This window comes from Bombina bombina, chromosome 4, assembly GCF_027579735.1.
Source record: "Bombina bombina isolate aBomBom1 chromosome 4, aBomBom1.pri, whole genome shotgun sequence".
In the NCBI taxonomy this organism is placed as follows: Eukaryota; Metazoa; Chordata; class Amphibia; order Anura; family Bombinatoridae; genus Bombina; species Bombina bombina.
In genome coordinates, this window is record NC_069502.1 from 257,011,406 (window position 1) to 257,038,502 (window position 27,097).

Genomic DNA, 27,097 nt, shown 5'->3' on the forward strand with positions numbered 1-27,097 from the left:
CTTAAGTCTTCTCACTATCCCAAAAGGTACAATAAAAATATAATAAGGCAGAAAACAAAGATGTTGTGACAACTGAATTTGTAGGTTATGTTAAAAAAATAATGCGAAGGATCACTTTATTAGCAAGAGAAAGATCTGGCGTCCCTGCTGTAAGGTCAAACAGTAACATGTTCTAGCTACAGGATATTTCTTGTTAATTGCTATATACAATATGCTCTGATGCATTTTACCATGCTATTTAATAGTGAAACTTAGCAGAGACACTAATGTTGTATTATGCTGTTTTTCATAATATTGTTCCCTTGAATATTTAAAGGGACATTAAACACTAAACAAATGCTAGATAGAGTGATGCATTCAAATAAATGGGAGCTGCCATATTGTAACTTATGTTACCTTCTCTGCTGTTGACAATTAAGGACAGTTATAAATAGGTAACTAGAGTGTGCAGCCAATGGCTGTGTGGGATATAATAGTGTTCTGCACTTTCATTTCTAACAGGGACTGAAAAGCTCACTATTTCAGAATGTAATTACAGGAAAAGGGGACAAAATAAATAATGAAAGTATATTGCAGACTGTTTTTATATATGCGGTTTATCATTTTATATTACCATCTCTCAGTGTTTAATGTCCCTTTAATGTCTATTATAAGTAATTTCTATTAGGTGTTATTATTGGTAACTGATATTGTTGGTGTATTATGTACTGTTTAGATTACAATACACTTGTTTTATTCTGGCCTCATATCATTATATAAAATTCTAAAATTGAAAATGTCTTATCACACCACAAAACTACAATGTGTATTGGAATCTAGACCCATACATTGTTGTGCCTTAAGAGGAAAAGTAATATAACATAGAAAACTATGCTATCTGGTTAAAACTATGATATCTGGTTCTAGTAACCCCAAAAAATATTTGTGAGGTGAGAGAAAAAAATTTGAAATTATACTTTCAATTAGCGGCAGAGAGAGTATGTATATATATAAATCTCAGAGGTGGCGCAAATTAATGCTACTTCCCTATAATATGGAATAAGTTCCGGAAGGGTGTGTGTAACCCAAAAGCTTTGATATATGTGAGAAGACTTGTTATAGATAGGTTCTATTAGAGCATATTGCTACAATACATGTTCAGTTAGCGGAAATGATCATGAATAAGATACAATGTACATTTAAATGAGTTACATCAATTTATCAATAGGAAATAAAGATATATTATCTATGTATGTAAAAAGACACCGATGTCAAAAGGTTGTCAATAATAGCTACAATATAACAATATAAAAATGTATATACATATGTGGATAAAAAAAAAAAATGAATATAAAGCACAGTATTTACTGTGGGTTTATGCACATCTGGTGGAATAGTAATATGCAGACCAGGGAGATTACAGCGTCCAAAAGTGTTTATGTTACACTGATAAAGTTGTATCCGGTGATATCACTATTATACGTGATACAACTTAGATGTTTAGTATCGCTATGATTAGCGTGTGGTTAAAAACTTTAGTGTACGATTGAAGAGAGGCTGTATATATAAAGTGCATAGAAAATTTTGTTGGATGTAGGTATTTCTTCTGTGTAGAAAGTTCAAACTGTACCTGTTACTTCAGGTGAATCTTAGATGGTTGTCTGGTGGTATACTCACAGTGCACTGTGGTGTAGGTTAAGTGAGTTCAGTTTCCTGTCTGGTGTGTTTACCGGCTTTTGGTATACTGGCGTCGGATATCTTATCTCCTATGTAGTATTCTGCCAGTTACCTAACTCAGTGCTGTTCACAGTATCCGCCTTTTCTTTGTAGTGCTCCTTGCGGTTTTCGTTTCCTTGCAGTGAGGTGTTAATCGACCTCTGATGTGATATGGTAACGAGATTTGCACCTCTATAAACGCTTTATTGATGACGTGTTCATAATTTGGAAAGGGGACTGTGAATTACTTGAACTATTTAGAAAGATCTAAACAATAACAAAGAAGGCCTTAAATTCACGTATGAATACAGCAAAAATAGGATAAACTTTCTAGATATAGACATCCAAATACAAAACAATACAATTGAAACAACCACATTTTTAAAAAAAGTTGATGCTAACAATTTCATTGATTACAAAAGCTGCCATCATGACAAATGGAAAAGGAACATTCCTAAAGGCCAATTTTTCCAGAATTGTTCCAAAATCTCAGATTATGATACTCAATCTGAGATATTGCAAAAGAGATTTTTAGACAAGGGCTATGAGGGAAAAAAACATAACAGACATTAAAAACAAAGTGAGAGAAATAGAAAGGAATGGTTTATTACACAATAAACAGAAGGATCTTAATACAAATGAACAAGACCCTTTTAACATTTCATTTATAACGACTTTTTCTACACAACATAAAAAAATCCAAGTTATTATTAAAAAACACTGGCATTTAGTTAAGTGACCCGTTATTGGTAAAAAATTAAACCACCAACCCAATGTTATTTTCAGGAAAGCAAAAAATCTAAAAAACATTTGATCACCAAGTGAGTACAAATCTGATAACACTGCTTTGGATAAAGACTTAAAAGGTGAAAATGTCATGATTGTAAATCATGTAAACACAGTAACAAATCAAAAATGATCAAATCTACAACAACTAATGCAGTACATAAGATTAAAGAAATCATTAGATGCACTGACCACAATGTTATTTATTTGCTACAATGTTCATGTAAATTACAATATTTAGGCCAAACGGGTAGAAAGTTAAAGGATAGAATAAGGGAACATATAAGATGTATAGAACAAGAGAGAAAAGACACTAGACTGTATAAACACTTTGTGGAAAAACATAAAGGCAACCCCAAAGATATGACATATTGGGGCAATAAGAAAATTAAAGAAGATGGGAGGGGAGGAAGTATGGAGAAAAGATTACTTCATCAAGAAGCAGAACTCATTTATAGATTAGGCACCCTATATCCCATGGGGTTAAACAGCGAATTAGATCTAAATTCTATTATATATTAATTAGAATCTATCTCAGGCATGTTACTACTGCATACACTAGTAACAAGCATTTATTGTTCTCTCCCCATATATGTTTTTCCTATAAGGATACACATACATACACATCTATAATACAGTAGCCATAATTTTGAATGTAGCTAGTCACTAATAACATCATACATGTATTTACATATCTATATGTATTTACATATTTATATAATAGAATTTATTTTACTAAATGTTGGTATCATAATCCGTATTTATATACACATTTAAAATGAAATCACTTCCCTTTCTTTCGGATTTTAAGTGTGGTTTTATGCACATATGTCGATATCCTAATTCCATTTAAAATGGTTTAATAAAAATGTTATTTTTAATTATGCTGACTAGGATAATATATGACAATAGATTGCTATAAAGCCTAGTAAAAGGGGCTTGAACACGGAGATTATAGAAAGTAAAATATAAGGAATGACCATCATCCAAGTTCATTTTGATCACTTGGAAAATGTGGCTGTAAAATACACAAAACATTCTAAAAAGGATCAGAAGGGTTAATGAAAAGGAGGTGTACAAGAGAAGGTTTAAAAGGAGACAAACGACTCTATCAGGTATCTTGAAAAAGGCTCTCAGCCGAAACGCGTAGAACCTGAGCTCCCGATTGCAGAACACAAGAACAGCAGAAAAATCCATTACCATATCACATCAGAGGTCGATTAACACCTCACTGCAAGGAAACGAAAGGCGCAAGGAGCAATACAAAGAAAAGGTGGATACTGTGAACAGCACTGGATTAGGTAACTGGCAGAATACTACATAGGAGATAAGATATCCAACGCCAGTATACCAAAAGCCGGTAAACACACCAGACAGGAAACCGAACTCACTTGACCTACACCACAGTGCACTGTGAGTATACCACCAGACAACCATCTAAGATTCACCTGAAGTAACAGGTACAGTTTGAACTTTCTACACAGAAGAAATACCTACATCCAACAAAATTTTCTATGGACTTTATATATACAGCCTCTCTTCAATCGTACACTAAAGTTTTTAACCACATGCTAATCATAGCGATACTAAACATCTAAGTTTTATCACGTATAATAGTGATATCACCGGATACACCCTTTGGCTTTATCAGTGTAACATAAACACTTTTGGACTCTGTAATCTCCCTGGTCTGCATATTACTATACCACTAGATGTGCATAAACCCACAGTAAATACTGTGTTTTATATTCATTTTTTATTTTTATTTTTATCCACACATATATATACATTTTTATATTGTTATATTGTAGCTATTATTGACAGTATTTTGACACCGGTGTCTTCTTTACATACATAGATAATATATCTTTATTTCCTATTAATAAATTAATGTAACTCATTTAAACCTACATTGTATCTTATTCATGATCATTTCTGCTAACTGAACATGTATTGTAGCAATATGCTCTAATAGAACCTATCTATAACAAGTCTTCTCACATATATCGAAGCTTTTGGGTTACACACACCCTTCTGGAACTTATTCCATATTATAGGGAAGCAGCATTAACTTGCGCCACCTCTGAGATTTATATATATATACGTACTCGTTATATATATATATATATATATATATATATACACTCTCTGCAGCTAATTGTTCACTTAATGTTTTTTGGGGATAATCATTTTTGAGGTGTGCAGTATTCTCTCTTTGTCTAGGACTGTTACGATTCTTTTCTTGTTTATATAGAAATTATACTTTCAGCTGGGACACTTCTTTTTCCCTTTCTCTGTTGAATCTCTCTACCTTCTGTCCTTTACCCCCATTTTTCAAATTTTTCATCACCCCACATTGTATTTTATCACACATATTCCTCTACTCTATTTTCAACACCCTGTGTTCCTCTCATAACCACATATTTTAATGTCACACTTAGAGTTCTCTTCAGCCCATTCCACAAATTTCTCTAGGTTTTCCTGCCCAGGTGTGGATTAACCATTTATGTTTTGTACTAACTTCCCAACTCCCCCCTTTCTGATCTCAGCTCTCCCCTATTCACCACATGCATGAGTGACAGCATGGCCGAAATAACTCCCTCCCCCAGCCTCTCAAGCTCTGGCTCTGAGGGCCCGGACCCGGCCTCCCAGCTTGAAGAGGAGGAGGGTTTGGATTATGAGGAGGAAGAGGAAGATGGACCTCAGGAGCATCCCTGCTGTGCTATAAGATCCGACCCGTTTCACGACCGCTCCCCTCTGTTCAGTGTAGTGGGAAGGTTCGTCTGGTCTGCTCAGAGCATGCTGGGAAGAAACCAGCTCTTTCAATGTCAGCATTTTCCCTTCATATTAGATGCACTGCAAATTATTGTCATTGGCAGAATAGCACTTTGACCTGCAATGCATAAAAATTTATATTAATGAATAATCCCTAAGTCGTGCCACTTCATCAGACATTGCAGAATTATTAGCATTATTAAGTAACTAATTTGCTTTTAACTGGCTATAGTAAAGGGAAATTAGGATGAGGCTATATACTATTTCATTTGAAGGTTTAATTTTATTTTTGCTACAACTTTTGCCATCTTGGATTTCTTATCTTTTTATGAAACTGGTATTTTTCCTATTTTAACCTCACGGCCTAAACATGATTATTTCACATTTAAAGCAGAATTGTGACTGACTGTTCACAGGGGCATAACTACAGGGGTCTAAGAGGTTTAAATTGAGGCCAGGCCCAGACATCTAAAGGGCTCATCTGGCCAAGTATTCAGTGGTATCATCACTACAGGGCAGCCTAGTGAGGTCAGGGCTGTACTTGCATTATGTTTTACTGCTCTATGCACCTCCATGAGCAGCTTAAGGAGAGCGTATAGATTTGCATTTGCAGTATGGTGGCAGGGTTTCCAAGATGGCCAACAGAGTGTTGCTTGGACACAAAAACCTGTCACCATATTTGTACAGAAAGACTGCATCATTGCATATCTTCTGGTGCATAATAACAAACGTGGACAGATGACTCACAGTCACAGTCCTATATGGATGCAGGCGTAGCTTCTGTTTATTGCAAACAACCAGAAAGGGCGCTGTTCAAATGGAGGGCTACTCCCCAACCTTTGCCCAGTGAGGTCTGACTGAATCAAAAACATTTTTCTACTAACTGAATCACAAACATATTTCATTCTCTCAGGCTGACCCTCATTAGCAGCTGATCAACAAGGTCACTACTGCATAAAAGGCTGGATGATTATGATCGGTATAGGTAACTTGCTTTAGAAAAATGCCAGTTCAGATGAAGAGAGAAAATTCTAAACAATTGCATGACATTATCTTAGTTGACTACAGTTATTGCCACAAATAATTCCTAGTTGTATTACTATTTTTTTTTAATTTTTTTTTCCAGAACAAAGGAAATATTTTTATTTGCTGTCCCAGAAGAAACTTTAGTTTATTGAACTAGAAGATAATGGAGTAGCACTGCTTAGTTAATCTTATTTCTCATTGTCTTGTGATGTATAGTGGCCAAGCAAACCAATATTTAGAGCTTGTTACTGGTCAATGCATTGCAGGCCCCACTATCAAAAAAATGGTTAAAGAAATTCTATTTTTACTAATGATGTGTTTTAAGTTTCTATATTTACTTGTATGAACATTCTTTCATCAACATCTATACAGCTATTTCTAGAATTAGGAAAAGAATAAAAGCTTTGTATGCAGATTTTAGCATCTTGTCACTGAATAATGGTTCAGTGACAATCACCCATAATTTACAAAGCAGAGCTGTCATTTAGCAAATCAAGTGAGTTGCACGTACATGCACTCTATTAATAGATGGTGTATTTTGTAAGAATTCTGGGGAAATACAGACAGGGGGATAAAAAAGAGTTTGTGTCAGTTTATTATCCAATCAGAGTAAAATATTGCTGGAGCCAGTGTAGCTATAGCACAAGATAAATGGCCCTAACTTGATGACTTGCATCCTAATGTAGCATAAGACCCCTCATTTGAAAGAATATCTTCCTCCTAATAAGAACACATTATATCCTTTGTATATCATGTAGTGTATGTGAGCATTGCTGTTTCATACTACATTATGCATTCATTGGTGAATCTCCTCTTTAAAATGAGGTTCATATGAACCTCTACATATCATGAAGTTAATGTGAAAAAGCAGAGACAAAAATAAAATCTGTACACTTATAAGACACTCTTTTTAAAATTAAAATTAATGGCTGCATGATTTTTTGTGGGGAATATGTTGTCGAAAACACAACACATTTAAAAAAGCCAAACAGAATAGGCAATGGCATTGTGCTGCCAAAATATTGGTGTTTTTAAATTTTAATTAGTGTTTTTGTCTGAGTATATTGTATTAATGTTGGTGCAAAAATCAAAATGGAGAATTTTAAATGCTACAAGATTTATGATATGAGTGTTTTGTCTACAACTTTTGAGAATGCTTACAGTTAGATTCATGCTGAAAAAGCTTTAAAGAATGGTAAGACGAGAGGGAATACACTTAGGGCCAGATTACAAGTGGCGCGCTAATGTATTTTTTGCTCTTGTGCTAACTGTGCTGAAAGTAAACTTTTAACGCAGGCGGGTTAGCGTGCGTATTACACCTTGAAAGGAAAAAGTTATTGCAAGAGCGACACCCGATGTGCGCTAACTTTAGGACTTTGGATATTGCGACCGCATTAACTTATTCCCATAGACTTCAATAGAGCTCGCTGTTAAACCCCCCCCCCCAAAAAAAAACCACTTATCACTCACACACTAACATGACATGCATTAAACCAACTGCGATAAACCTGAAGGTAGTTATGAATATTTCACATTCCTATGTTCTTCACACAGAAGAAAATGTTGTTTAAATTTTAAAATGTATATATTTCTATATATATCTGATTCTTTTTTTTAAAATGTATATTTATACCTATATATATCAATATGAATATTTAAGGGTATATATATATATATATATATATATATATATATATATATATATATTTATATATATATATATATATATATATATATACAAAAATATATAGAAATATATATTTAAAAATAAAAAACATTTTCTTTTAAGTGAAGAACATTGGAATGTAAAATATTCACAGTAAAAACACAGTAAAAAATATTTAATATTAAAACTGATTAAAAATTATTTTTCATATTTAAATGTATTTGAGTGGAAAGGGCTCGTAAGTGTGGGTTTGTGTATATATATATGTATAAATACTGTATATATATATATATATATATATATATATATATTTATAATAAGTTGAGTGTAAATTTTGTTTGCGCTCAAACGCAACCATTTACTTTCAACTTGCAATATGCAGGCTTGCTAGCAAGGTCGCGATATTGCTTATTGAGTACCCTTTTAACAATAGCACGCCAATTGTAATCTAGCCTTGCAGAGCCTGACTAAAGTGAAATGTTGTATACCTTCCTACTTCATTGTTCATGATATTGTATGTGAAGTCATTTTTAGCTAACCCATACTTTACATGAATAGCAGTGTGTTGTCGCCCTATCATTGGTGAACGTTTAATGTATATTGTGCTACTTGGTATTTAAAGAACTATGAAACCCCACATTTTTCTTTCACAATTCAGATAGAGCATGCAATTTAAAACAACTTTCTGTTTTACGTCTATTATCACATTTACTTTGTTCTTTTGATATCCTTTGTTGAAAAGCAGGTACGTAAGCTTAGAAGTGTGCATGTGTCTGAAGCACTATATGGTAGCAGTTTTGCAAGAATGTTACAAATTACTCAAAAGAGGAGGCGCTAAAACAAAGCAGGAAGTGAATAGTAAAAGATGATAATAAACTCATTGTGAGCTTATATGGTTCTTAGTGTGAGCTTAGGTGGTTCTTATAGTGACCTAATACTAATGTTGGTGTTATATGATTTTTACCTTTGCTAAGTCATCTGGTTTACTCCCATATTGCTATAAACCATAGTAAATTGAAAGCCATCACTTAAATAAATGCCTTACTTTCACTTGAGGCATTAACATGTGTTAGCTAGGTATAGCTGTATTGCTTCCATTTTGTACTGTTCATCCTGTTATTTTCGTACATCCTATATCACTGTGTTTATTCTGATATAGATTGTAATCTTGAGGTTGCATAAATATTGGTGCTTAAAATCTTATATCAGTGATATATTATCAACATGTATTTTTAGGGTTACTTTTCTTTTATGCTAGGCCTGTCCATACCTCTCCTCTTCCACTTACCCATTAGCTTTTTGTTGTGGTGTATATTGTTTTATCTCATAGTCTAGGAGATGAACACCAGCAGTGTTCCTGTTGTGCTGCAGGGAATATAGAAGAACAGTAAGCACATCATAACTACTTACAACTGTGAGGAAATATGTAATTATTAGACAGAGGCCAAAAGCATTGATAATTACATTGTTCTATGGGTTTCATGGGGTCACCTTCCCTTGTCAACATTCAGTAGAATGAAAGAGCTGGCTCCTTCTCATATATCTCTGTTTTCTTCTGCCTTGTTCTATTTTATTTGGCCGGCACACTCATACACCTTACTGCTCTAATGCTGGCCCCTACCCCACAGAACACCAGGGTCCAGCTGGGCCCTTCTTCACTATCTCCAATTGTCTCACAAAGTCCCTCACTGTCTGTCAACCAGTGTCTGTCCATCCCACCCAAACTCTTCCCTTGCTGTGGCTGCAGTCACTTCTCAGCTGCCCTTGGCTGCCCATTCTCTGTATGTTTTCTATGGCTTAGCAACTCTTATGTGGTGTGAGCTGTTTCCCACCAATTAGAAATATGTTGTTTGTGTCTTGACCTTCTCTTTTCTTTATTTCCTCTCACCCTTTTATCCCTTTACCTTTTCCATTGTTTCAACTATCTGCCTATATTTTATTCTGTATCCTACTTTTTTTATCAATACATTGTTGTTCACACTTACACCCTTTTACCACTTTCTATCATTTCTTTTTCACTCTCATCCTGTCTTCCTCTAAGATTACCTCATGTTTACACCCATGTTCTCCTTCCATTTACTTTTTTTCATTTTGGAGTTGTTTATTCTCAACAAATAAGACAAGTGCTATGTCTCTTGATCTGTATTCTATCCATTATCTTCTCACCATTCTTCTGCTCCTATCAGTCAGCCATCATCCATTTTGTTTTATTCTGCTGCACATGTCACTTTCAAGCACACTTGTCTCTTTTAACTCCACCATCATATTTACTCCTCCTTTTTCTTTTAATTTAGTTGTCCTGTCTTCTTTTATAATTTTCACCTCCTATTCCTCTTTCTTATTTGTCCTTTCTTGTTGCCCAGCCTACTTCCTAATCTTTCATTTTCAGCCACCAATCTCTCCCTCTGTAACCTATTTCCCCCTCTGCAGGGCCTTTGTGTACCTGAGTAACTTGCTCTATTCTGTGCCTTTGGTTCATCGGGTTGCCATAGTTAGCGAGAAGGGGGAGGTGAAAGGATTCCTCCGTGTTGCTGTGCAAGCCATATCAGGTAAGGCTGAAATATCATATTCACATACAGGGACTGAAAAAATCACAATGTACTCTTTGTAATGCATGGTAATAGTGATTAATTAAAGGCAAATTAACATCTTATTATTTGAAGATTACCTGAATTAGGTCTTTATTTTGCCCCATTGGAAAGTTCTTGTTGGGGAAGAATTTCCTCTAACCAATTGTTAACCAAAATACAGTGGTGGCTAGTGAAGTTTAGTTTGAATATTAAAATAAATATTATACCAATTTTTCAGACTAGCCACATTAGTTTTTATGTGTATCCTTTGCTGAGACACCTAGTAAAAGCTGCATAATCACAACAGTGCATCAACACCAAACATTCTTTATTATCTCAAAGGCCATCTAAATAATATATTTTAAATAAATTATATTTTATTGAATATAAACAACTGTAAACTGTGTGTTAAAGGTATTTAATTCTCATAGCTTTCATTAGTTTTAGGTATATTTATTTCTTTCATGTAATTAGCAAGAGTCCATGAGCTAGTGACGTATGGGATATACATTCCTACCAGGAGGGGCAAAGTTTCCCAAACCTCAAAATGCCTATAAATACACCCCTCACCACACCCACAAATCAGTTTTACAAACTTTGCCTCCTATGGAGGTGGTGAAGTAAGTTTGTGCTAGATTCTACGTTGATATGCGCTCCGCAGCAGGTTGGAGCCCGGTTTTCCTCTCAGCGTGCAGTGAATGTCAGAGGGATGTGAGGAGAGTATTGCCTATTTGAATTCAATGATCTCCTTCTACGGGGTCTATTTCATAGGTTCTCTGTTATCGGTCGTAGAGATTCATCTCTTACCTACCTTTTCAGATCGACGATATACTCTTATATATACCATTACCTCTACTGATTCTCGTTTCAGTACTGGTTTGGCTTTCTACTACATGTAGATGAGTGTCCTGGGGTAAGTAAGTCTTATTTTCTGTGACACTCTAAGCTATGGTTGGGCACTTTTATATAAAGTTCTAAATATATGTATTCAAACATTTATTTGCCTTGACTCAGAATGTTCAACGTTCCTTATTTCAGACAGTCAGTTTCATATTTGGGATAATGCATATGAATAAATAAATTTTTTACTTACCTTAAAATTTGACTTTCTTCCCTGTGGGCTGTTAGGCTTGCAGGGGCTGAAAATGCTTCATTTTATTGCGTCATTCTTGGCGCTGACTTTTTTGGCGCAAATTTTTTTTTCTGTTTCCGACGTCATACGTGTCGCCGGAAGTTGCGTCATTTTTGACGTTTTTTGCCCCAAAAGTGTCGGCGTTCCGGATGTGGCGTCATTTTTGGCGCCAAAAGCATTTAGGCGCCAAATAATGTGGGCGTCTTTTTTGGCGCTAAAAAATATGGGCATCACTATTGTCTCCACATTATTTAAGTCTCATTATTTATTGCTTCTGGTTGCTAGAAGCTTGTTCACTGGCATTTTTTCCCATTCCTGAAACTGTCATTTAAGGAATTTGATCAAATTTTGCTTTATATGTTGTTTTTTCTATTACATATTGCAAGATGTCCCAGATTGACACTGAGTCAGAAGATACTTCTGGAAAAACGCTGCCTGGTGCTGGATCGACCAAAGTTAAGTGTATCTGCTGTAAACTTGTGGTATCTGTTCCTCCAGCTGTTGTTTGTAATGAATGTCATGACAAACTTGTTAATGCAGATAATATTTCCTTTAGTAATGTTACATTACCTGTTGCTGTTCCGTCAACATCTAATACTCAGAGTGTTCCTGATAACATAAGAGATTTTGTTTCTAAATCCATTAAGAAGGCCATGTCTGTTATTCCTCCTTCTAGTAAACGTAAAAGGTCTTTTAAAACTTCTCATTTTTCAGATGAATTTTTAAATGAACATCATCATTCTGATTCTGATAATGGTTCCTCTGGTTCAGAGGATTCTGTCTCAGAGGTTGATACTGATAAATCTTCATATTTATTCAAAATGGAATTTATTCGTTCTTTACTTAAAGAAGTCTTAATTGCATTAGAAATAGAGGATTCTGGTCCTCTTGATACTAAATCTAAATGTTTAAATAAGGTTTTTAAATCTCCTGTAGTTATTCCAGAAGTTTTTCCTGTCCCTCCAGGGAATGGAATAATTTGGGTAATTCATTTACTCCTTCTAAACGTTTTAAGCAATTATATCCTGTGCCATCTGACAGATTAGAGTTTTGGGACAAAATCCCTAAAGTTGATGGGGCTATCTCTACTCTTGCTAAACGTACTACTATTCCTACGGCAGATAGTACTTCCTTTGAGGATCCTTTAGATAGGAAGATTGAATCCTTTCTAAGAAAAGCTTACTTATGTTCAGGTAATCTTCTTAGACCAGCTATATCTTTAGCGGATGTTGCTGCAGCTTCAACTTTTTGGTTAGAAGCTTTAGCGCAACAAGTAACAGATCATAATTCTCATAGCATTGTTAATCTTCTTCAACATGCTAATAACTTTATTTGTGATGCCATCTTTGATATCATTAGAGTCGATGTCAGGTATATGTCTCTAGCTATTTTAGCTAGAAGAGCTTTATGGCTTAAAACTTGGAATGCTGATATGTCTTCTAAGTCAACTTTGCTTTCCCTTTCTTTCCAGGGTAATAAATTATTTGGTTCTCAGTTGGATTCTATTATCTCAACTGTTACTGGAGGGAAAGGAACTTTTTACCACAGGATTAAAAATCTAAAGGTAAATTTAGGTCTAATAATCGTTTTCGTTCCTTTCGTCACAATAAGGAACAAAAGCCTGATCCTTCACCCACAGGAGCGGTATCAGTTTGGAAACCATCTCCAGTCTGGAATAAATCCAAGCCTTTTAGAAAACCAAAGCCAGCTCCCAAGTCCACATGAAGGTACGGCCCTCATTCCAGCCCAGCTGGTAGGGGGCAGATTACGTTTTTTCAAAGAAATTTGGATCAATTCAATTCACAATCTTTGGATTCAGAACATTGTTTCAGAAGGGTACAGAATTGGCTTCAAGATAAGGCCTCCTGCAAAGAGATTTTTTCTTTCCTGTGTCCCAGTAAATCCAGCGAAAGCTCAAGCATTTCTGAAATGTGTTTCAGATCTAGAGCTGGCTGGAGTAATTATGCCAGTTCCAGTTCTGGAACAGGGGCTGGGGTTTTATTCAAATCTCTTCATTGTACCAAAGAAGGAGAATTCCTTCAGACCAGTTCTGGATCTAAAAATATTGAATCGTTATGTAAGGATACCAACATTCAAAATGGTAACTATAAGGACTATCCTGCCTTTTGTTCAGCAAGGGCATTATATGTCCACAATAGATTTACAGGATGCATATCTGCATATTCCGATTCATCCAGATCACTATCAGTTTCTGAGATTCTCTTTACTAGACAAGCATTACCAGTTTGTGGCTCTGCCGTTTGGCCTAGCAACAGCTCCAAGAATTTTTACAAAGGTTCTCGGTGCCCTTCTGTCTGTAATCAGAAAACAGGGTATTGTGGTATTTCCTTATTTGGATGATATCTTGGTACTTGCTCAGTCTTCACATTTAGCAGAATCTCATGCGAATCGACTTGTGTTGTTTCTTCAAGATCATGGTTGGAGCATCAATTTACCGAAAAGTTCATTGATTCCTCAGACAAGGGTAACCTTTTTAGGTTTCCAGATAGATTCAGTGTCCATAACTCTGTCTCTGACAGACAAGAGACGTCTAAAATTGATCTCAGCTTGTCGAAATCTTCAATCACAATCATTCCCTTCGGTAGCCTTATGCATGGAAATTCTAGGTCTTATGACTGCTGCATCGGACGCGATCCCCTTTGCTCGTTTTCACATGCGACCTCTTCAGCTCTGTATGCTGAACCAGTGGTGCAGGGATTACACAAAGATATCTCAATTAATATCTTTAAAACCGATTGTACGACACTCTCTGACGTGGTGGACAGATCACCATCGTTTAGTTCAGGGGGCTTCTTTTGTTCTTCCGACCTGGACTGTAATTTCAACAGATGCAAGTCTGACAGGTTGGGGAGCTGTTTGGGGGTCTCTGACAGCACAAGGGGTTTGGGAATCTCAGGAGGTGAGATTACCAATCAATATTTTGGAACTCCGTGCAAATTTCAGAGCTCTTCAGTCATGGCCTCTTCTAAAGAGAGAATCGTTCATTTGTTTTCAGACAGACAATGTCACAACTGTGGCATACATCAATCATCAAGGAGGGACTCACAGTCCTCTGGCTATGAAAGAAGTATCTTGAATACTGGTATGGGCGGAATCCAGCTCCTGTCTAGTTTCTGCGGTTCATATCCCAGGTATAGACAATTGGGAAGCGGATTATCTCAGTCGCCAAACGTTACATCCGGGCGAATGGTCTCTTCACCCAGAGGTATTTCTTCAGATTGTTCAAATGTGGGGACTTCCAGAAATAGATCTGATGGCTTCTCATCGAAACAAGAAACTTCCCAGGTATCTGTCCAAATCCAGGGATCCTCAGGCGGAAGCAGTGGATGCATTGTCACTTCCTTGGAAGTATCATCCTGCCTATCTCTTTCCGCCTCTAGTTCTTCTTTCAAGAGTAATCTCCAAGATTCTGAAGGAATGCTTGTTTGTTCTGCTGGTGGCTCCAGCATGGCCTCACAGGTTTTGGTATGCAGATCTTGTCCGGATGGCCTCTTGCCAACCGTGGACTCTTCCGTTAAGACCAGACCTTCTGTCGCAAGGTCCTTTTTTCCATCAGGATCTCAAATCCTTAAATTTAAAGGTATGGAGATTGAATGCTTGATTCTTAGTCAAAGAGGTTTCTCTGACTCTGTGATTAATACTATGTTACAGGCTCGTAAATCTGTATCTAGGAAGATATATTATAGAGTCTGGAAGACTTACATTTCTTGGTGTCTTTCTCATCATTTTTCCTGGCATTCTTTTAGAATTCCGAGAATTTTACAGTTTCTTCAGGATGGTTTGGATAAAGGTTTGTCTGCAAGTTCCTTGAAAGGACAAATCTCTGCTCTTTCTGTTCTTTTTCACAGAAATATTGCTAATCTTCCTGATATTCATTGTTTTGTACAAGCTTTGGTTCGTATAAAACCTGTCATTAAGTCAATTTCTCCTCCTTGGAGTTTGAATTTGGTTCTGGGGGCTCTTCAAGCTCCTCCGTTTGAACCTATGCATTCATTGGACATTAAATTACTTTCTTGGAAAGTTTTGTTTCTTTTGGCCATCTCTTCTGCTAGAAGAGTTTCTGAATTATCTGCTCTTTCTTGTGAGTCTCCTTTTCTGATTTTTCATCAGGATAAGGCGTTGCGAACTTCTTTTAAATTTTTACCTAAGGTTGTGAATTCTAACAACATTAGTAGAGAAATTGTGGTTCCTTCATTATGTCCTAATCCTAAGAATTCTAAGGAGAAATCTTTGCATTCTTTGGATGTAGTTAGAGCTTTGAAATATTATGTTGAAGCTACTAAGAATTTCCGAAAGACTTCTAGTCTATTTGTTATCTTTTCCGGTTCTAGGAAAGGTCAGAAGGCCTCTGCCATTTCTTTGGCATCTTGGTTGAAATCTTTAATTCATCATGCTTATGTCGAGTCGGGTAAAACTCTGCCTCAAAGGATTACAGCTCATTCTACTAGGTCAGTTTCTACTTCCTGGGCGTTTAGGAATGAAGCTTCGGTTGATCAGATTTGCAAAGCAGCAACTTGGTCTTCTTTGCATACTTTTACTAAATTCTACCATTTTGATGTGTTTTCTTCTTCTGAAGCAGTTTTTGGTAGAAAAGTACTTCAGGCAGCTGTTTCAGTTTGATTCTTCTGCTTATAATTTCAGTTTTTTTCATTATAAGATTTAAACTTTGTTTTGGGTGTGGATTATTTTCAGCGGAATTGGCTGTCTTTATTTTATCCCTCCCTCTCTAGTGACTCTTGCGTGGAAGATCCACGTCTTGGGTAGTCATTATCCCATACGTCACTAGCTCATGGAGTCCATGAGGCCCACCCTTTTTGTGGTGGTTATGATTTTTTTGTATAAAGCACAATTATTCCAATTCCTTATTTTTTATGCTTTCGCACTTTTTTCTTATTACCCCACTTCTTGGCTATGCGTTAAACTGATTTGTGGGTGTAGTGAGGGGTGTATTTATAGGCAATTTGAGGTTTGGGAAACTTTGCCCCTCCTGGTAGGAATGTATATCCCATACGTCACTAGCTCATGGACTCTTGCTAATATGAAAGAAATGAATTTATCAGGTAAGTTCTTACATAAATTATGTTTTTTAATACAGAAACCAGACCTTTATTAATTCTAAATATAGTTTTCATCAATATGAACATGTTCTATTTCCTTTCTCCAACATTGGTGTGTCCGGTCCATGGCGTCATCCATTACTTGTGGGAATATTCTCTTTCCCAACAGGAAATGGCAAAGAGCACAGCAAAAGCTGTCCATATAGCCCCTCCTCAGGCTCCGCCCCCCAGTCATTCTCTTTGCCGCTCTGAACAAGTAGCATCTCCACGGAGATGGTGAAGAGTATGTGGTGTTTAGTTGTAGTTTTTTATTCTTCTATCAAAAGTTTGATATTTTGAAATAGTACTGGTATGTGCTATTTACTCTGAAACAGAAAGAGATGAAGAGTTCTGTTTAAAAGAGGAGTATGATTTTAGCAGCAGTAACTAAAATCAATTACTGTTCCCACGCAGGACTGTTGAGCCCAGAGAACTTCAGTTGGGGGGAACAGTTTGCAGACTTTTCTGCTCAAGGTATGACTAGCCATTTTTCTAACAAGACTGTGTAATGCTGGAAGGCTGTCATTTTCCCTCATGGGGGTCGGTAAGCCATTTTCTTAGACTCAGAAAGAATAAAGGGCTTATTATGGGCTATTAACTGGTGGACACTCTTAAGGGCTAAATCGATTGTTTATTTAAGTTATTATTTAAAGTTTGAAGTGGATTTCACACTTTTTATTATTTGGGGAACGTTTTTATCGGCAGGCACTAGTTAAGACACCTTCCCAGTCAGGAAGGGCCTTTCACTGTAGTAGGCAGAGCCTCATTTTCGCGCCATTATAGCGTAGTTTCTTTTGAGTGCAGTACATGCAGCTGCATGTGAGAGGGTCTGGTATCCACTGAAAACGTTCCTAGAAGGCTTGAATTGGTATCGTATACCCCCCTGGGATAGGGGAAGTCGCAAAAAAAAGGCTGTGGCTGGGACTGTAGTGGGGTTAAAATTGCAAACGGCTCCGGTTTCCGCATTTTAAGGGTTAACAGCTTGAAAATTGGGGTGCAATACTTTGAATGCATTAAGACACTGTGGTGAAATTTTGGTAAAGATTGGATAATTCCTTCATAGTTTTTCACATATTCAGTAATAAAGTGTGCCCTGTTTAACATTTAAAGAGACAGTAACGGTTTTGTTTAAAAACAGTTTTTGTGCTTTATTAACCAGTTTAAGCCTGTTTAACATGTCTGTACCTTCAGATAGATCAGGTTCTGTATGTATGGAGGCCAAAGTGGTTCCCCCTTCAAATGTATGTGATAATTGTGCCATGGCGTCCAAACAAAGTAAGGACAGTACTGTCACATTTAGCAAGGTTGCCCAAGATGATTCCTCAGATGAAGGAAGTAGGGATAGTTCTGCATCCTCTCCTTCTGTGTCTATACCAGTTATGCCCGCGCAGGCGACCCCTAGTACTTCTAGCGCACCAATGCTTGTTACTATGCAACAATTGACGGCAGTAATGGATAACTCCATAGCTAATATTTTATCCAAAATGCCAGCATTTCAGAGAAAGCGCGATTGCTCAGTTTTAAACACTGTAGAGCAGGAGGGCGCTGATGATAATTTATTTGTCATACCCTCACACCAGTCTGAAGTGGCAGTGAGGGAGGGTTTGTCAGATGGAGAAATTTCTGATACAGGAAGAATTTCTCAGCAGGCAGAACCTGATGTTGTGACATTTAAATTTAAATAAGAGCATCTCCGCGCATTACTTAAGGAGGTGCTATCTACTCTGGAATTGTCACAATCTGGTCATTCCAGAAAAATTGTGCAAGATGGACAAGTTCCTAGAGGTCCCGGTGCACCCTGATGCTTTTCCGATACCTAAAAGGGTGGCGGACATAGTGAATAAGGAGTGGGAGAAGCCAGGCATACCTTTTGTCCCTCCTCCTATATTTAAGAAATTGTTCCCCATGGTCGACCCCAGGAAGGACACATGGCAAACAGTCCCTAAGGTCGAGGGGGTGGTTTCTACACTAGCCAAACGCACGACCATTCCCATTGAGGGCAATTGTGCTTTCAAAGATCCTATGGATAAAAAATTGGAGGGTTTGCTTAAAAAGATTTTTGTACAGCAAGGTTACCTCCTTCAACCTATTTCGTGCATTATTCCTGTCACTACAGCGGCGTGGTTCTGGTTCGAGGAACTGGAAAAGTCGCTCAGTAGGGAGACTCCATATGAGGAGGTCATGGACAGAATTCACGCACTTAAGTTAGCTAATTCCTTTATTTTAGACGCTGCTTTGCAGTTAGCGAGATTAGCGGCGAAAAATTCAGGGTTTGCAATTGTGGCGCATAGAGAGCTCTGGCTAAAGTCTTGGTCGGCGGATGTATCTTCCAAGACAAAATTGCTTAATATCCCTTTCAAAGGTAAGACCCTTTTTGGGCCCGAATTGAAAGAAATTATTTCAGACATCACTGGGGGAAAGGGCCATGCCCTCCCACAAGATAGGCCTTTCAAGGCTAAGAATAAGTCCAATTTTCGTTCCTTTCGCAATTTCAGGAACGGACCGGCTTCCAACTCTGCAGCCTCTAGACAAGAGGGTAACGCTTCCCAGAATAAACCAGCTTGGAAACCAATGCAAGGCTGGAACAAGGGTAAACAGACCAAGAAGCCTGCTGCTGCTACCAAAACAGCATGAAGGGGTAGCCCCCGATCCGGGACCGGATCTAGTAGGGGGCAGACTCTCTCTCTTTGCTCAGGCTTGGGCAAGAGATGTTCAGGATCCCTGGGCACTAGAAATAGTCTCTCAGGGTTATCTTCTAGAATTCAAGGAACTACCCCCAAGGGGAGGGTTCCACATGTCTCACTTATCTTCAAACCAAATAAAGAGACAGGCATTCTTAAATTGTGTAGAAGACCTGCTAAAGATGGGAGTGATCCACCCAGTTCCAACTGTGGAACAAGGTCAGGGGTTTTACTCAAATCTGTTTGTAGTTCCCAAAAAAGAGGGAACTTTCAGAACAATTCTGGATTCAAAAATTCTAAACAAATTTCTCAGAGTTCCATCGTTCAAAATGGAAACCATTTGAACAATTTTACCTACAATCCAGGAGGGTCAATATATGACTACCGTGGATTTAAAGGATGCGTATCCACATATTCCTATCCACAAAGATCATCATCAGTTCCTAAGTTTCGCCTTTCTGGACAAACATTATCAGTTCATGGCTCTCCCATTCGGACTAGCCACTGCTCCCAGAATTTTCACAAAGGTGCTCGGGTCCCTTCTAGCGGTTCTAAGACCAAGGGGCATTGCAGTGGCACCTTATCTGGACGACATTCTAATTCAAGCGTCGTCTCTTTCCAAGGCAAAGGCTCATACAGACATTGTTCTAGCCTTTCTCAGATCTCACGGGTGGAAGGTGAACTTAAAAAAGAGTTCCCTGTCTCCGTCGACAAGAGTCCCCTTTTTGGGAACAATAATAGATTCTTTAGAAATGAAGATCTTCTTGACAGAAGTCAGAAAGTCAAAGCTTCTAAACGCTTGTCAAGTTCTTCACTCTATTCTGCAGCCTTCCATAGCTCAGTGCATGGAAGTAGTAGGGTTGATGGTGGCAGCAATGGACATAGTTCCTTTTGCTCGAATTCATCTAAGACCATTACAACTGTGCATGCTCAAGCAGTGGAATGGGGACTATACAGACTTGTCTCCAAAGATTCAAGTAGACCAGATGACCAGTGACTCACTCCGTTGGTGGTTGTCTCAGGATCACCTGTCTCAGGGAATGAGTTTCCGCAGACCAGAGTGGGTCATTGTCACGACCGACGTCAGTCTATTAGGCTGGGGCGCGGTCTGGGATTCCCTGAAAGCTCAGGGTTTATGGTCTCGGGAAGAGTCTCTTCTCCCGATCAACATCCAGGAACTGAGAGCGATATTCAATGCTCTCCGGGCTTGGCCTCAACTAGCGAAGGCCGGATTCATAAGATTCCAGTCAGACAACATGACGACTGTAGCTTACATCTACCATCAGGGAGGAACAAGGAGTTCCTTGGCGATGAGAGAGGTATCCAAAATCATCAGATGGGCGGAGGATCACTCCTGCCACCTATCTGCAATCCACATCCCAGGAGTAGACAACTGGGAGGCGGATTATCTGAGTCGTCAGACTTTCCATCCGGGGGAGTGGGAACTCCACCCGGAGGTGTTTGCCCAGTTGACTCAATTATGGGGCATTCCAGACATGGATCTGATGGCGTCTTGTCAGAACTTCAAGGTTCCTTGCTACGGGTCCAGATCCAGGGATCCCAAGGCGACTCTAGTGGATGCATTAGTGGCGCCTTGGTCGTTCAACCTAGCTTATGCGTTTCCACCGTTCCCTCTCCTTCCCAGGCTTGTAGCCAGGATCAAACAGGAGAAGGCCTCAGTGATTCTGATAGCTCCTGCGTGGCCGCGCAGGACTTGGTATGCAGACCTGGTGAATATGTCCTCGGCTCCACCATGGAAGCTACCTTTGAGACAGGATCTTCTAGTACAAGGTCCATTTGAACATCCAAATCTAGTTTCTCTGCAGCTGACTGCTTGGAAATTGAACGTTTGATTTTATCCAAGCGTGGGTTTTCAGATTCAGTGATAGATACTCTGGTCCAAGCCAGAAAACCTGTGACTAGAAAGATTTACCATAAAATATGGAAAAGATATATCTGTTGGTGTGAATCCAAGGGATTCTCCTGGAGTAAGATTAAAATTCCTAAGATCCTCTCCTTTCTTCAAGAAGGTTTGGATAAGGGATTGTCAGCGAGTTCTCTAAAAGGACAGATTTCTGCTTTATCTGTCTTGTTACACAAAGGACTGGCAGCTGTGCCAGATGTACAAGCTTTTGCACAGGCTTTGGTCAGAATCAAGCCTGTTTACAGACCCTTGACTCCTCCTTGGAGTCTAAATTTAGTTATTTCAGTTCTTCAAGGGGTTCCGTTTGAACCTTTACATTCCATAGATATCAAGTTACTATCTTGGAAAGTTCTGTTTTTGGTTGCTATTTCTTCTGCAAGAAGAGTTTCTGAATTATCTGCTTTGCAGTGTAATACACCCTATCTGGTGTTCCATTCAGATAAGGTCATTTTGCGTACTAAGCTTGGTTTTCTTCCGAAGGTTGTTTCCAACAGGAATATTAACCAGGAAATAGTTGTTCCTTCTCTGTGTCCGAATCCAGTTTCAAAGAAGGAACGTTTGCTACAGAATTTAGATGTAGTTCGTGCTTTAAAGTTCTATTTAGAAGCAACTAAGGATTTTAGACAAACCTCATCTTTGTTTGTCGTTTACTCTGGTAAGAGGAGAGGACAAAAAGCTATGGCTACCTCTCTTTCTTTCTGGCTGAAAAGCATTATCCGATTGGCTTATGAGACTGCCGGACGGCAGCCTCCTGAACGAGTCACAGCTCACTCCACTAGAGCTGTGGCTTCCACATGGGCCTTCAAGAACGAGGCTTCTGTTGATCAGATATGTAAGGCAGCGACTTGGTCTTCTCTGCACACTTTTGCCAAATTTTACAAATTTGATACTTTTGCTTCTTCGGAGGCTGTTTTTGGGAGAAAGGTTTTGCAAGCCGTGGTGCCTTCGGTTTAGGTAACCTGATTTGCTCCCTCCCTTCATCCGTGTCCTAAAGCTTTGGTATTGGTTCCCACAAGTAATGGATGACGCCGTGGACCGGACACACCAATGTTGGAGAAAACAGAATTGATGCTTACCTGATAAATTGCTTTCTCCAACGGTGTGTCCGGTCCACGGCCCGCCCTGGTTTTTTAATCAGGTTTGAAAAATTTCTTTCTCTATATACTACAGTCACCACGGCACCCTATAGTTTCTCCTTTTTTCTCCTAACCGTCGGTCGAATGACTGGGGGCGGAGCCTGAGGAGGGGCTATATGGACAGCTTTTGCTGTGCTCTTTGCCATTTCCTGTTGGGGAAGAGAATATTCCCACAAGTAATGGATGACGCCGTGGACCGGACACACCGTTGGAGAAAGCAATTTATCAGGTAAGCATAAATTCTGTTTTTTATTTTAAACATGACTAAAATATAAATATTTATTCCTCAGAATAGTTAAAACACTGGCCAAAGAATGACCTTATTCATCCAACTGGCTGTATCTACAAGACCCATTTTGCAGTGCAAATAAAGTTTGTTATATTTAGAGATTGCATTCTAAAATGCTCGGTTGTACCCAAAAAATATATAGAATTCATGGGTACAATATTTCTCCATCTAACCAGAAATAAAGGGAATATCCCTTGCAACATACAGAGCTTTTGACACTTTAATTTATTGCTGATAGTTGATCAACCTCACACTTCTCACTTATCTCTCAGTGAGGTTTCAGTCTGTTGTATTTAATTAAAAGAGGATTTGCGACATAATTATGTTTATGAATATAATATATATATATAATTATAATTATTGCGAAACTTTAGTGATTGTTGCCTCAAAATATAATTATGCTGTTGTCTGTAGCTGATGAGGAGGCCCTGATTATGGCTCTGGGTTCGACAGTCTGGAACAGCAAAAATATCATTTGATGACCAACATTTCCAGAAAGTGAGTATTTTATCTACTTGAGGTCTTTGAGATTTTTTCTAGAGTGAGCTGTTGGGATCTTTCTTTTATATATATATATATATATATATTCTGTCTGGACCACAGGACTGTGTGTTATCTCGTTAATATATATTAAAGGAATTTTGCGGCGCTATACAAATAAATTATAATTATATATTAAAGGGATATAACTTTTAAAAATACACTTTCCCTTTTTCTTACAATAGTTTATTTATATATTAAAATATTGACTGTGTTTTTAACCAAAAGCAAACGTGTGAACTAGAGCACTCCTTTTCCCTCCAATTGGAAAACAATTAAAATGTCTCTTAATAATATTATTATCTGGATTTTGTGCTCTTTGTTATACCCTTGTGTGGTAGTTCCAGGCTGAGTCCTGCCCAGTGATGACACGTTCTGGCACTTCCCAAGAAGAGCTTCGCATTGTGGAGGGAGGACAGGGGCAGAACCCTGATTGTGGTCCATCTGCTGACGAGGTCAACAATAACACATGTGCAGGTAACTAAAATGCACAAACACTTCAGGATCACCGCATGAGCATTACAAAGTGCAATGAGAATCTGGCAGAAATAGGATACATGGAAGTATTTGAACATAAAACTAGTTTAAAACACTTTTTGTAGCAACTTTAGCTGTTTTGCAATTTTAGCATCTTTAGAGTGCTAGGGTTTATGTAGAATGGTTTATGTAAGGCTGATATTATGCACGGATTGTAGTTTTCAATGATCTATTTGTTCTACCGCACTGGTTTTCAAACCTGTCTTTAGACCTCCCTAACAGACCAGGGTTTGGGGATATCTGAACTAGAGCACAGGTTAAATAATCAGCTGATTAATAAACATGGTTATTTTACTTGGTCTTATTCAAGGTAATCCTTAATATATGGCCCCTGTTGGGGAGGATTGAGGACAGTTTGAAAACCAGTGTTCTAGAGGAATCAGTTTGAATTTGTACACAAAACATTCTATATAGCAGTTTATGTGTTTTCATAATTTTCTAATCAATACAAAGATTTACTGATTTTAATATGCAAACTGTTTAATTAAAAAACATAAAAACAAAAAATATATATTAAGATATTGAAGGATTTTCACATAAATGTTCACAATGTTATTCACAGTCCATTACGAAAGTATTAAATAAATGATTGCTGAATTGATTTTTATGAACATGTGAAACGAGCATGCCCAAAAAATTCACATTGAAAAAAGAGTGTGCAAGTAGTAAAAAAAAAAAATAATATATATATACTTGGAATTGTTTCTATGCGAGGTATAAGGGTTTTTGTGACACACATGCATTTGAAAATCATAAGATAAATAGCTTGTAATCTGGTATTTGAACAATTTGGTATGGGTTTGAATTTGATTATACCACAAAAAGCCATGTGACCACTTCACAACAGAACTCTGAATAGGCCCCTATACCAGTAATAAAAAGTGGGTGCATTTGAATGCATAAACATTTCTGACTACAAATATACTTCTGTTTCTCATTCCAAGCCTCCATTCATTCTGCACTCCTTGACAGTCCTGTGAAGACTCCCCTTGACCTGTCAGATGGAGGAGGTCACCCACTGAAACTGGGCAGTATCTTTACCTTTAGAGTGACTGTCCTTCAGGCTTCCAGCATCCCTCCTGAATATGCAGACATATTCTGCCAGTTCAAGTTAGTTGTTTGCTAAATCCTATTTCTCTAATGGTATTTGTATATAGGTTTTTGTTATCTTAAACAACACAACACTAATTAAAGGTCAGAACTAAGCTGAAGAAGTTTCCATATCAAGTGAAAAAACTATAGATGCATCAAACCTCAGTAATTATAAATATCTTGGACTTTACAAAGCATATAGTTACAGGTGGAACCCCTAGTGGCCAAAATTAAAACTGCTGTCGTAATCAATTGGCAGAAGCTTCATATTTTATTAGATGGAAATTAACACAATTATCTATAGTGTGCCACTATATATTATAAATCATGTATATTTCTGGACTAGGAGACTCTCAAGTGATGTCAGTGAGATTTAGTTCCAGGATCTCATTGAGTGGAAGTGAGGATCGTTCAAACAATGAACTTGATTATAGCACAGTGTACCTTTATTTTGAGCTGCTCATATGTAAGCAAGAATATGCTTGTTCTGCAGTGCACATCTTTTTGGAGAAGTAAGCCCATATATCACTAACATTTTTATATTTATGGGGAGTTAATCAAATTAATATTTCTGGGGAGTAATCAAATTATATGCTGATCAGCAGTAACTAATCTAACAGGGCACAAGGGCCTAAGAGTCCATCTTTGGTCTTTTGTGACCTTGTGAGATTTGTGCAGCAAGAGATGCAATAATAAGATATTAATGAGACATTAAAACTTTGAGATTGTATTATAAAATGTTTCATTAGATGTAGTAAAACAATTTTGGTAGTATACTTTTCTGGGTAGATTTAATAAGCATTTAATGCTGCTATCTACCCACATAGTTTTCTGGGTCACCGGAAACAGAAGGTTAAGAAGCAGTGTTCTGAAGACCGCTGCTCCTTAACTTCTCCACCACCTTTTAGGTGGTGGACAGCACTCATCCAGATCAGATGATGATCGGATGATTGATACCCCCCTGCTAGCGGCCGATTGGTCGCGAATGTGCAGGGGGCGGCATTGCACAAGCATTTCACAAGAATAGCATACACTTTTGGCATTTAGCAATGCTGGGAGGACAATGATTCGCTACAGCTAATCATGGCCGCCCCGCCATTTAATAAATTGACCCCTTCATGTAAATGAATTCTGAAAATGATGGCCTTTTCCAATTCCTATGAGAAGGGGATGTGCGAGACTCCTACAGGGATAGTAAGGTCAAATTTGACAAGTGCATGGGTGCATTTAAATTTAAAATAAAATAATTTAAGAAATATACTTCCATTGACAAAAAAGATTCTAGAAAAAAATATTAGCGTTTTTCCTATGGCACATGCACATATCCTGTGCCACATTACACACTACTGTCAGCTATCTGAGCAGGCATTGTAGTCACATATAGCAGTGACTTCATCATTTTTTTTGCCATGGCACACTTTTTTACATTAAAATATCCTGCGGCACGACCACCATCCCCAAAATTTTACAAAATCACACATTGTAGCCTAATACAGCATATATAATACAATCAAAATGATTGTCTGAATGAATGTCAATATGTCAAGGTTGTAAATGATGCCTGTCTGCCTGCCTGATGAGCCGTGTCACATCAAAACAAAGCAAAATTTAAAAAATATGTCACACTGTTTCTCAGTCTGCCGCTGCACACCTGAGGATCTCTCACAGCACACTAGTGTGCCACGGCACACTGGTTGAAAAACACTGACATATAGGATATTTGCTGAGTAGTAGTAGTAGTCACTTTTACTAGATGCATTTTGTGACCTTTCTATCCCTTTAATACTGCTGAATTACACACAGTCATTAGTTGCTCACTCCTAGTGACTCATTTCTAAATCTTGTTGATTTTCCTCAGCAGAAAAGTAGAACTAGATTACAACATGGTGGCTCCCATTGATTTATGGGCACTAAAACTTTAAATATTTAAAGAACAATATAGCTTATAATATGCATCTACATAGTAACCTTATGTTATTCTTTACTTTGACTATGTCAGTATATCTAGCATTTATTCAGTGTTTCATTTCCCTTTAAAGTACAAACTATTCTGAGGTTCTATAGCTTTAAAACAGGCTTTGAGCCAACTATACAATTTGTACTCTAGATTAAAGATCCAACATTCACACTG

General features: G+C 37.7%; 1 protein-coding gene across 1 annotated transcript in view; it reads left to right on the top strand.

Annotated features, from left to right (window-relative positions):
• The window catches only part of KIF1A (kinesin family member 1A), a 200,416-nt gene that overhangs the window by 114,268 nt on the left and 59,051 nt on the right, over positions 1–27,097 (top strand). The window contains 5 exon segments of the mRNA XM_053711551.1: positions 10,379–10,497; positions 23,223–23,240; positions 23,243–23,295; positions 23,679–23,814; positions 24,819–24,984. Of these exon segments, the coding sequence (XP_053567526.1) occupies positions 10,379–10,497; positions 23,223–23,240; positions 23,243–23,295; positions 23,679–23,814; positions 24,819–24,984 (492 nt within the window).